The sequence below is a fragment of the Typha angustifolia genome, chromosome 13 (assembly GCF_048772165.1).
Source record: "Typha angustifolia cultivar Huaian chromosome 13, ASM4877216v1, whole genome shotgun sequence".
In the NCBI taxonomy this organism is placed as follows: domain Eukaryota; kingdom Viridiplantae; phylum Streptophyta; class Magnoliopsida; order Poales; family Typhaceae; genus Typha; species Typha angustifolia.
In genome coordinates this window covers 17,656,901-17,669,145 of record NC_133251.1, presented here as the reverse complement: position 1 = coordinate 17,669,145, position 12,245 = coordinate 17,656,901, and the positions used below count along the sequence as shown (strand labels likewise).

At 37.1% G+C, this 12,245-nt stretch overlaps 2 protein-coding genes across 2 annotated transcripts; one reads left to right on the top strand and one right to left on the bottom strand.

Moving 5' to 3' along the window:
* Positions 1-1,183: 1,183 nt before the first annotated feature.
* On the bottom strand, positions 1,184-4,111 carry LOC140774052 (type IV inositol polyphosphate 5-phosphatase 9). The gene is made up of 8 exons (XM_073116888.1): positions 3,899-4,111; positions 3,568-3,737; positions 3,378-3,485; positions 2,949-3,288; positions 2,619-2,806; positions 2,123-2,231; positions 1,888-2,042; positions 1,184-1,799 (listed from the first exon to the last, which is right to left on the bottom strand). Exons 1-8 carry the CDS (start codon positions 4,094-4,096, stop codon positions 1,556-1,558), a joined length of 1,512 nt encoding a protein of 503 aa, XP_072972989.1. The 5' UTR covers positions 4,097-4,111; the 3' UTR covers positions 1,184-1,555.
* A 3,906-nt stretch (positions 4,112-8,017) lies between these two features.
* Positions 8,018-10,299, top strand: LOC140773584 (purple acid phosphatase 3-like). Its single transcript, XM_073116216.1, has 7 exons — positions 8,018-8,349; positions 8,809-8,965; positions 9,042-9,149; positions 9,246-9,373; positions 9,446-9,574; positions 9,655-9,722; positions 9,844-10,299. Exons 1-7 carry the CDS (start codon positions 8,152-8,154, stop codon positions 10,061-10,063), a joined length of 1,008 nt encoding a protein of 335 aa, XP_072972317.1. The 5' UTR covers positions 8,018-8,151; the 3' UTR covers positions 10,064-10,299.
* The last annotated feature ends 1,946 nt before the right edge of the window (positions 10,300-12,245 follow it).

The window sequence follows — 12,245 nt, the reverse complement described above, 5'->3', positions numbered from 1 at the left end:
AAAAGCTTGGTGGGGCCAAGTGTCTCTGTATTTAGATAAAGTTAGCATTTTGTCTATTACATATTTAGTCTTCAGACTTATGAATAATAATAAATAATAATAAATAATAATAATAATAATAATAATAATAATAAAAAAGTTTCCTTTCAATATTATTACGTTTTTATATCAACTCAACAGGGCCAACAACTCCACGTCGAGCATCCATGGCTTCTTTCTTCCTTGTTCCCTTCGGTAAGAAAGCCCAACTTAACTCTCTCTGGCCCAATAAAAAATATGGGCTTTGGTTGGGAGAGTTTGTCTCATGCCCTCAGAGAGTTGACCAACTTCTTTCTAATGAGCCAAGCCACAAGTTGTATGATCTCATGGCCCACCCTATTAAACCAAGCATTGCATTATTCTTATAATATTGCTGAGTTTGTATTAGTAAATATGGCCGACAAAAGTTGGCAATTGTCGTTTGTGGCTTGGCTTATGCATCAAAAACATATCAAACTGTGCTAATATTGTAAAGAGGATATCCTTGGGCTATTAAATTTATGTGTCTTAAATTGTTTCATAGAGTGAAGTCTCTTCTGCAGTGAAGACCTTGATGTGATCGGATAGGGTAAGCGAATGCATCTGCATGTGTGAAACAGTGTGAAGATAGAATCCATTATTAGATGCTGGTGCGTTGTTTTCAACGAGTTTATTGACACATTAACTTTGGAATCCATAGTATGACAAATAGGTAAGGATGGTCTATTCTTTTTTTCTTTTGACTTGGTACATGCATCTAAAGCGCGAAGAAAGTTCTCGGCATATAGACTAGAAGACATCAGATTATCTTCGTTCGAACTCCAGAATTCTCATACAATATCAGCCCATTTCACATTCTGAGCACTATCTCGTTGGTGTATAAGTTATACTGATGTTAACAGTGGTGTTTCAAAGTCGTATACGATTAATAGGAAGCAGATGAATTGTGATCATTGTGGTTGTTCTAACTACCACATCATTCAGCAATCAGATCGATTAATGGAATTTCTAATGAAAAAGTTGCTCAATTATAACAAAGGTACAAAGTTTGCATCCTAAGCAATCCCATTTGTTTGTGAGAGATAAGATTATGCAGCCCACCACCAACTTGTTTGGCTCTTTCATTGCTGTCAGTAATAAAAGAAACAAGAAGGAGACAAAGGAGTTGCCTAATAGAAAATACTACTTCCTCTAATGATTGCAATTGTTTAGGGATGTACCCCACCTCACCCAATCCATTCAAATTGGATAACATTAACGGCACCCATATGTCAGAGGAGGATTACAGATATAACATATGCTGTAAGTATACAAATTAACAGGATCATATATTTGAAGTTCACTTTTCCTTGTAGAGAGGGGAAGATGCATTAAAAAATTAGCTTCTTGAGCTCTCTCTTGTCAGCCAAAGCTCACCGTGAAGCCATGATCAATCCACAGTTAATTTGGTAGGAGTTGTTATTCTGATTGATGATCATGCTGATATCATTTCAATTCTTTTCTCTAGGGAAAAAAAAAATTATGAACTATAAAGGGATTAAATAGTGGCGCTGAATCTTGCACTTCTCATCTGATCATCCTTCAGAAACAATTCTGTATCGCTTATTATCCTGTCAAATCTATCTGACAGAAAGAAGCTTCTTAATGAGTTCAAATCTCTTGGAACTTCAACTTCTACGGTGAAGAGAGCTCTCACCGGCCGATGATCTGATAACCTTGATTCGAATCGATCATAAAGATCTTGTTTCAAGCCCTCGCCATACCAGAGAATGCGATCGCACCTAAAAAAGGAATCCATTATGACATTAATCATCTAGTAGTAGTATTGGTCTGATCAAGGAAGTGCATGCAAAATTTTTGATTACTCACCATGCAGGCGCGCGCCTTTTCTTGCCTTTTTTTCCTTGAATGAACACATAATATGTATCAGAATTCGTTTGATATTTATATGTTGGGGCGAATGTGATTGCACCCTCATGCCAACCTTCAAAGACTCCACCATCAGAGGAGACCTCTCCATGCAACTGCATGAATAGAGGGATGAGTCATTTATATCATGAGAAGGTTTGTTGAGATCATATATATATAATATATCATCAGGTACCTGATCATTCTGTAACAAAATGTTCCATTCCTTCTGTTCTACAAGTAAACATGTCATGGACTCTGGCAAGGAGATTCTATAATTCAAATCGCCGAGCAGTATTATTCGACTGCAAAGTTGCAAAACAAAAACTAATAAGATTGAATGAGTCATTAATATTGACAACTAGTTCAACTTTGTTTGCTGAAATCAATTACTGTACCAGTTTTCTTACTACTATTTCCTTTGGTCTAACAAAGATAGTGGCTTTACTTTATGCTTTGTTAGAGACTTGCAAGACATTCATAGGTAGTTCTGCTGATATTATATCATCACCAGTGATTCATCAATTTTGTCCTTTTTTACTAAAGAACTCATCAAGCTGTTCAACTACTTAATTAAAAACTTATAAGCCCACAGATTATGACTTTCCTTGAACTTAAAATTAACATAGAATGGTATTCATCTTGCTTTTATAAAATATAACAGAAGTTGGTACTTGTAGTTAGTTACTCACTCATGATCTAGAATCTTTTGTGGTAAATCATGGGATGAAGGGCCGCTAGGAAAAATCGTTCTAGATAATATCTCCATGGCATTTGAATTCCTATGCATCTCATCCTCTTGTTTAGCTCCTGAAGCCAAATGGCAGCAGACGAAGCAGAAGCTCGTTTCTTGTAGCCAAAATCTAACCGAAACCGAACCCTGCGCAATTAAAACACTTTTTTTTTCTTTTTTTCATTGAAATTTCTACTACTACTACTATTACTACTACTACTACTACTACTACTACTACTACTACTGATCAAAGTTTAAAAAGTTATGATATATATATATATACACATACCTTGTTTCCTAGGCAGCCCATGATGCCGCAACCTACACAGGAGACGCTTGGACGGCGAATGTAACGGCGAAGATCACCTCGCACCCACACTGACACTAGAATTCCGACCATCTGCTTGCTGACTACGCATTGGAAGTCGTGTGCAAATTGTTTCCTTGAAGTGCCCTCCTTGAATGGATGCACCTTCTGCTTCTCCCCAGCCTTTGATTCTTGAGCCGTGTGTGAGTTGGATAAGGACTTGTTCAGTGTTGCTCTGATGAGTGAATTCCATTTCATAGAGATGCTACTTGTTTCGCGTCCTAGGACATTTTTGGCGCTAAGAGGCACGATTTCTTGAAACCTATCGTGCATGGAATAACGATCACTATCTAGCTAATGCAAGAGATCATTATATTTGGCATCGTAAAGCTAGAGAAACAATGAGATTACCCAAGAACATATATGTCATAGGAGTTATGCTTTGTATCTAACCAGTCCTCCAAATTCAGATCATTGGGTGGGGAGACACCTCCGACGTTCCAGGTGCTAGCGAAAAGCCTTGAGGAATATTGGGAGCAAATGTTAAAAAGTACTTCACTATTAGCAAACAACGGTTAGACGTAATTGTTTCAAAGCTCACTTGTATTTGCGTCTGTCCTTTTGATCATTAGAGGACCTCTTCGACATCTCTGGCCCATCTAAATTTGTGACATCGAGAAGCATCTCAGTGCTCGGAAAGTCTGCGACAAAGGAGTGGCTGCTCAATGGCCTTCTGAATAGTTTGTTGGCCACCAACCTTGGCCAAATGACCTGAATAAAATGAACACCATGATCTATCACTTGGCTCTTTCTTGTGTACTAATATGTTTGTATCAGCAATAGAGATTGATATGCAAATAGATAGATAGATAGATAGATAGATAGATAGATAGATAGATAGATAGAGGTATAGAGAGGGAAAGAGAGCTAACTTCTTGCTTTTGGTTTTCTGGCATGCTTGGAAGGAGAGAATTGGTTTCAGCTAAGAGAAGGAAACATAAGTTGTGGAAAGGAAGGTGCTTTAAATAGATAAGAGATGAAGAAATAGGGGAGGTTGTAGGGCCCATTATGGGGACACTAATGGAGCCCTTCTTAGCACTAGCAGATACAGGCCTCTGGGCAACTTGCATGGAAAGAGGAAGGAAGAGATGACTGATTTCTGACAGGGAGGATGATATATGTCAAAGCATGGCACTGGTAGGAATATTATCTCAGGGACAATAAATCCTACAGAGAAGGACAAGGAAAGAACCAGGGACCACTGGCAAATGAAGTGAACCAAAACCTTTTCTTCTGGATTTCTCTACTTTTACTTTTGTAGAAGATTCAGAGTGAGAGAAGGGTACTGCAAGATTGAGTGTGTGACTAGTCTTGACAGCATAATTTGAGTTAATCTCAGAGTTGACCAGGGGAGATACTGAAAGATGAGGCTATACTAATGCCAAGTTGCATGAAGGCAACCATGGGCAACACAGAGAAGAAGCATTTCAAAGAAGAAAGAGGATGATGGATGTGGGGATATGTTGATGATTGTTTTAATTTTTAATATTCGGCACATAGCTGCCCAGCTATTGGAACTTTTTTGAAGCCGAAAGGTGCAACATCCATGGCAAAGAATGATGCTTCTTGTAACCAAACTAACCAATAATGCTGCAACTGGGTGTTATTTAGCTCAACAGTTCAATCATTGCAAGCCTGATTACAACAAACTTCAGACTATTAAGGAATCATATATAACCATTGATATGCAGAGATTCCTCAATTCCTGCAAATTTGTCGATAACTTAAAGAAATCTTTCTGCGTGCTACTCTATAAGAACGAAGTAGCTCTTCCTTCATAATTTGCATAAACAAGCCATAGTGACTGTAATGCAATTTAGATGTACCTAATGTATAGGAAGCTACCATCTGAGAGGAGCCAAATAGTACAGTACATTTTTAATATGCACCCAAGTTGACCTCATGGTTCTGAGGAGTGTATAGAGGATGCAATTTATATCATGACCTCATTGTTTTTGGCTCCATCCTCTCTAAAGAATACCCACTTGCTTCTTTTATAACGAAATCCGACAGAACCGATTAAGGCCTCCAAATGGTATAAGCTAAGACAAACTAGAGTTTAATAATTGACCATAAATTAACCATTAGATGACATATGTGAAGACAATCCATGATACTTCCAACCTTATCATCATCAATAGTTACCTGTTAGGAAAAAGAAGGATGTTTCTGTCCATTAATATGCTTTACTAGTGATCTAACTTCATTTCTTCTGTTATAATTTCTTTCCTTTTATTATAACGCAATCTATCTCGTTATCTGGAATTCGCATAAATTCTGCTAAGCTCTCCTCATATTTCGATATCAAACATTGCAAAGCCCTGGTATGCTAGTGACAGATTCCCTGATTTATTCCTGAAAGATTACATAGATTGAGAATTAATTTATTAATATTCTCGTTCCCAATTCTGATGCATCTAAAGGACATGTAGCATAACAGACATCACATAATATTTTTACTCCTAAAACTTCTAATTTCTTTATTGAAAGATTATAGTAGCTGTCTATTAAAATCAAAAGTCACATATGAATACAAGAAGACATGTCAAGCTTCAAACTTAATATTGGATAAGTAAAAGAATGGTTACATAAAATATAATCCATCAAACACAATGGTAGGGCCTAAGGAATCCTAATGGCTTGAGGCAATGATGCGTATTAAACCAGAACCATAAACTGTTGAAATCGCCTTTGGATTAGGAACAGAAAAGGATTAGGAAAGAAAAAGAAAAAGAAAAAAAATTCTTGACCTCTGAGTAGTAACTTCTATAACTTTTTAAAGATGTCATTGTTCAACGACGAATATGATGTTAAATATTGAACAGCATCCTTTTGTTATCATAACACTAAGTGACTGCTGCTATCCCTCAACTTTCTGATAATTTTAAGATGGCTTATTTACTAATTAATCTCTTACCATCAAATAAAACATCACGAACAAGTTGTTTGCGGTGAAAGAGATCACTCTTAGTAATTAGCAAGTTGTTTTGCTATGATGTAGAACAGGATCTGTTCTGATCCTAGTAGAAGTTTTTTTTTATGAAAGTGATACTTGGAGCTACCTAATCCATGTAATATAAGTAAGTCATTTTCTTGTATGAGAAATCCACACATCATTCTTATCGTGGCTGTGACACATCGCGGTTTTCTCGTTATCATATCGATTAGTTTAGTATGGCATTGGTCATTGTATCTACTATAAAAATGAAGAGGCTAACTATAATCTTTGATTGCTGAGAGAGTAGTTTCGCAAGTTTCAGTTTATTAATAAAGGAATTGCTTTCAGCGATGCCGAACTGTATCATGTCTGATTCTGATCCAAGCATAGCAGACTAAGTAGTACATGTATTAGCATCTAAACTTTCTATTAGACTAGCTCATAGTTAAAAGAAGAAAATAGTCCTTATTGGGCTCACCTTTGATGGAATAGAAGATTGTTAATAGCATATAGTATAGTTCAAATTTAAAATTTCAAACAGAGGGTGTGGTTCATGCAGGGCCAAAACATAAAAAGACAACTGCTTCAATACATTGGTACTATGGAAAGCTAAGTTTTAATTTAACTTGTTAGTTGATAATTTTGAATAGTAGTTAGGTCGAGCCCCAGATGGAACCAATCGGAGTTTAGTTATTGGTAAGCGGATCCGAAGCCCGACCCGCAAACCCGAAATGTAGCCTCATCAGCCCACGTAAAGTTCCGGCCCAAGGCGCTGAAGCAGCTTAATCCAGCCCAGCCCAACACGCAGATGCTCAGTTGCAGCATTCAGTGCATGCAGCACTGCAGGGAATCACCCGCCCTAAGACCGACGAGCCCAGCATTAAATCCAGCCCGTATAACAGCCCGGCCCAAGATGAAGAAGCCCAGATGGCATGAGCTTCTTTCATGCACTCTGCATTGCAGGGAATCACCAGTCTTAGCTTAATTGGGCCCTACGTTTAAATATTTTGGGCCAATTTTAGCGACAGCCCAGTAAAGTGCATTGCCCGCTTGTTCTGCGTACAAAATAGATGTCTTCTGGCAACATTTATTTTCCAAGAGGAATGAATACTTTATGTTTTCGTCTCAATTTTGAAGTGACGTGCAATGCTTTTCTCTCTCTCTCTCTCTCTCTCTCTCTCTCCTATACGTAAAGCACGTAACGCCCACGTATCATCACCGTTGGAATCCACGAAATGATAAATTAAGAGTTGGAAAGCGTGGTACGTAGGATATCCTGGTCACGTAGCATTTAAAAAAAAATGATATATAAATATTTTTAATTAATAATACACTGCCCTTCAAACTAAAAAATGATACTAATATATTTCATGGGTAATTTTATAAGTGGAGTGATCGGAGCACCTACCTAAAAGTAGATCGTTGAAGATAAAAAAAAATTCTGACTCTTTTTATTAGGATAACACTTTATAACATCTCTGGCCAATTAATAGCCATCATGGAATTTTCTTACTCAGTGTCTTGTGATGACGAAGAGGCATTTAAAGTGGAATACGGGTCTAATCCAATTACCCAAACATATAAAAAGATTCCAGTTAGCATATTAGAATGGATTCCAGAGAATATTCTGATGGCGTCCTTTTATATACCCCAAATATCCATCGAATATTCTGAAACGAATAACGCCACTTTTACCGCCTCTTCTCTTGTACCTCCCAAACTCCTTTATCTTAACCTACGCCTCCGCTATGCAAGCGACACACGGGAGTCTACCGGCGACCGTCCGACACCGGGAGGTCCACGGAGGTAAGCGCCGGCCCACGGAAACCGGGTCAACCGGCAATGGGAGGTCGAGGAACATGGGGGGCGTTCTCAATCCCCTACCACGCCTTTTAACTATTTACGGGTAGCCCCTTCCTCGCATTCCACCCTCCTCGATTTCCTCATAACGCACGCCAAATCCCCGGCTTTTTATAAAACCGGGGGTCTTATCTGACAAAAGTTAAAAATAAGTGCTATCCGATTGGCCACCTCCCACCTCCCACCCCTTAACAGGTGGCCTATATATAGTACTGCATCCTTCCCTGCACTTCTCCGTGTTCTTCGCTATTCTCATCTTTAAAAGCCCAAAAAAAGAAAAGGAAAAGAAACTCCTCCTCCTCCTCCTCCTCCTAAGCAACCGGAGCCATGGCTAAGTTCTTCTCGGAGACCATGGCTCTGGTTCTCTTCTTCGTCGCAGCTTCCGTCGTGTTTCGATCTATCCCTTCTTCGGCGGAGCTCACCAGTCTCGATCATTCGCCAAAGAACGGCCGGTCTCTGAGCGCCCTCGTGATCGGCGACTGGGGTAGGCGAGGCGAGTACAACCAATCTCAAGTTGCAACTCAGGTTTTTTTTTTTATTTAAACTTTTCTTCTCTTCTTTTTCTTTCCTTTCCTTTCGTCAATAGATCTATCAATTTATTTATTTACATTTTAAGCAATTATAATAGATGCAACAAAAGATGTCTGAGAATTGCAAGTTACCTACCATCCATCATCCATGGAGTATGGCAGACAAATTCCTTAAAGGAGGATAGTAATGGGTGTATAATTATTGTTGGACTTTTCCTATTGTCAACTTTTGAATAGGGTGGAAACAACAGTGGGCTGACAAGTTGGTTTACTGTTCCAATATTATAGCAAAATATTGCTTGTCCTAACATAATAGCAGAATTCGTATTGGGGTTTCAAAAGTCGACACCCTTTTCACGTGGAACTTGCCGACCAATTATTAGGACAAAACATCAGAAGTAAATGCTGGTATCGATTGATTTGTGGAACTAAAATCAAGATCGTATGACTACAGATGGGAAGAATTGGGGAGAAGCTCGACATAGACTTTGTTATTTCCACCGGAGATAATTTCTACGAGAACGGGCTCACCGGCCTCGAAGATAACAATTTCGAGGAGTCATTTTCCAATGTATATACTGCAAAGAGCTTGCAAAAGCCCTGGTACTCCGGTAGGTTAATAGTTCTCGATCGATCATTCTATGACCCTTTTAAAGACCACCTCTAATTGATTCATTCTCTGTTTAGTTTTGGGCAATCATGACTACAGGGGAGATGTTCTAGCTCAATTGAGCCCTGTCCTGCAAAAGATGGACAGCCGATTTATTTGCATGAGATCGTTTATTCTTAATGCAGGTGAAGAGCTAGCACTCCATTCTAACTCTTAATCATATGATATGCAGATTGTAACATTAATAACTCTTCTCTATTCTATCATTGTCATTGTATTAGAAATTGCGGATTTCTTCTTTGTGGATACGAATCCGTTCGTCGAGAAGTATTGGACCGATCCCGAAGACAATACCTACGATTGGAGGAACGTCGCTCCTCGCCAGATTTATATGTCTAAGCTTATGAAGGTATTCAAAGAATCTGCTATGCCTGTGAATTCTTGGAAGCATAATCTGATTGTTTTTTGATGTTGTTATTAGGATTTGGACGATGCATTGAAGAAATCCACTGCAACATGGAAGATTGTTGTAGGACATCATACTATGAGAAGTGTCAGTGAACATGGAGACACCCCTGAGCTTCTTCAATTTATTCTTCCAATCCTCAAGGTACTGAATTATACATTTCCTAATCTAAATCTTTGAAATAGCATGCAACTAAGCTCAGTAAGTTGTACATGTATGTGCAGGCCAATGGAGTAGATTTGTATGTCAATGGACATGATCACTGCCTTGAGCACATTAGCAGCAATGACAGGTGAGCAGCCTCCATTGGTTTATGAATCTATGATGCCCCCACACACCACACACACACACTCTCTCTCTCTGAAGATTTAAAATCTTATTTTTATTTATTTATTTATTTATTGCGTGAGTAGTCCGATCCAATACCTAACAAGCGGAGGAGGCTCAAAGGCATGGAGGGGAGTCTATAGGCCAAACTCCGACACACTTCGTTTCTTTCACGACGGGCAAGGGTTCATGTCTCTTCAATTAACGAAATCCGAAGCTGCAATTGCATTCTACGATGTATTCGGGCATGTTTTATACAAATGGACGATGGCCAAGTTCGGCGAAGAGGCTCATCCTGCAATGTAGGAGGATGGATTGATCACTAGCATGAATGGCTACATGTGAATACTAGCAGTGGAGGAGGATGATGTAGATTTATGTATTGTTGCTTGAATTGTGTCCCCTTAATTAGGGTAGGATGAAGAATGGTGGGTAAATTATATGAAATAAGGGTGTCATATAATACCCATGTATTAGTCCTATTACTTACTCATAGCTGCTTTGATTAATCTACTTGGGGCTAGCAATCCATTTTGTGTCAATTAACTTGTTTCATTTCTTCTTGAGTAAAATATGATTCAGTCTATAAAATAGCCCATTCATGAAAAGCCAAAAATGGCTAATGCAAGTCTCTCATGGAATCTTCCAAAATAATTTGTGCTTCTCTTTATCTCACATTATATAATATATATATATATATATATATATATATATATATATATATATATATATATATATATATATATATATATATATATAATTTGGCGTTTATAGTCAATCCAAACAATGCTATTGATCGAAGGTAACGGAAAACGATATCAACAGTGGCGGATCGAAGTTGGGTTGCAAATGCCCCTCCTCGGTTTTAGTTTCCCACCACCATTTTATTTAATTTGATAATTTTAAACTCCACATACCGGGGTCCACCTTAGAATATATATATATATATATATTATACAATATGTGGGTCCATAATCCATTCCAAATTTAGAGTGAATTTCTCCAAGCAATGGATAATTTACTTACTTATAAGATGTGATAAGCTGTAGATTTAACTCATATATATATATATTTAAAGTATAGGGTTTACCATTCCTTAGTGTAAATTAAGAGTTAGGTCTAAGAGTTTGTGGTTTTTAAATATTATTTTGATTCTCTTGATGCTCTTAAGGGAGTTAGCTCTTCTCAGGAGTCATAGGGACTATAAATCTATGGCTGAACTGAATCATCCCTGAAATATTTTTGTCCTATTTTGCTCAAAACCCACATTTGTGGATATGGACCTTATTTGAGATCGGCAAAGTGAAAGCAATTTAGATGACGAACTTGCAAATATGTACCTTGGCGAAAAGTAAATTTGGAAAAGGGCATCCTTTTTTGCAACTGAAATCTGGAAAATGTTCTTTTTTGTGACCTAAAACTAGCTTTCTGATGAATTCTTTTTGCAACTATTTCATTGATATTATCTTCAAATTAAGTTTTGCAACCAAAATGGCAAGAGGAAAATATATATATATATAAACTAAGTAACAGAAACTAGTGGATATTGGATTCAGATAGTAGTTGCCAATAATTAGGTCTGATCAGGATAAGAAATATCCAAAGAATGGAAGGCTCTTCCCATGATCCTATCAACTTCTTTTTTTATGTGACATGATTGGAGTTTTTTATTTTGTCTTTAATATTTTATAAGACTCCCTATTTCTTTTATAATTTATACACAAGTGGGCCTCCCACCAAAAGGAAACAAATAACTTCCATACCGAATTCTTAGCAATCTTGACTGTCTTATGAGGTGGAAACTATTAGGAGACATTGAATAATCCAATGTAGGGTATGCAAATTAATTATGTTGTCAAGCAAAATTCTACCTCATGATAACTAATTTGACATTTCTCGTCAAGTCATTAAGGGTATTTACATCAAATATATATATATATATATATTCTCGGTTCTTAAAATTATAAAATTTTAATTCTTGCACACATCTCCTATATAAATTGATACTCAATTTCTAATAGCTCAATCTTATTATCACCAAAATTTAAATAACTTTTTAATACAAATGGCTTGTATGACTATCCGGCTGATAACTCCCGCCAAATTTATTACAATCTCTTTATTTTATTTGGGATGGTGGGAAAATTTTTATGGTTTCCAAGCTCGTTATCTTAGATAAACTATTTTAGAGGGTATTTTTAACATAATTTTTTTAGTTTTTAAAATGAAAAATAGGTCCATATTTGTGCGTATTTTTTATGTAAATTATATATATTTTATTATAAAACATTAATATATTTAACTTCAATAGCTTAATCTTACTATTATTGTGCAAATAGCCCCTACTTTAGTGGATTAGTTTGTTGAGTCATTTATTTCTCATGACATATTTCACAACATCTAACTTTCCAGCTCAGTTATACAGTTAACACACCATTATTGTTACCTTTATATATATATATAGAAAAGCTATGTTTGGTTCTTTGAC

Coding starts and splice junctions, on each gene's coding strand:
- LOC140774052 (XM_073116888.1), bottom strand. CDS start 4,096: ATGCAAGTTGCCCAGAGGCCTGTATCTGCTAGTGCTAAGAAGGGCTCC. Junction 3,289..3,377: donor TATGACATATATGTTCTTGG/GTAATCTCATTG, acceptor CATGCACGATAG/GTTTCAAGAAATCGTGCCTC. Junction 2,232..2,618: donor CAAAAGATTCTAGATCATGA/GTGAGTAACTAA, acceptor GCAACTTTGCAG/TCGAATAATACTGCTCGGCG.
- LOC140773584 (XM_073116216.1), top strand. CDS start 8,152: ATGGCTAAGTTCTTCTCGGAGACCATGGCTCTGGTTCTCTTCTTCGTC. Junction 9,150..9,245: donor ATCGTTTATTCTTAATGCAG/GTGAAGAGCTAG, acceptor TCATTGTATTAG/AAATTGCGGATTTCTTCTTT. Junction 9,575..9,654: donor TTATTCTTCCAATCCTCAAG/GTACTGAATTAT, acceptor ATGTATGTGCAG/GCCAATGGAGTAGATTTGTA.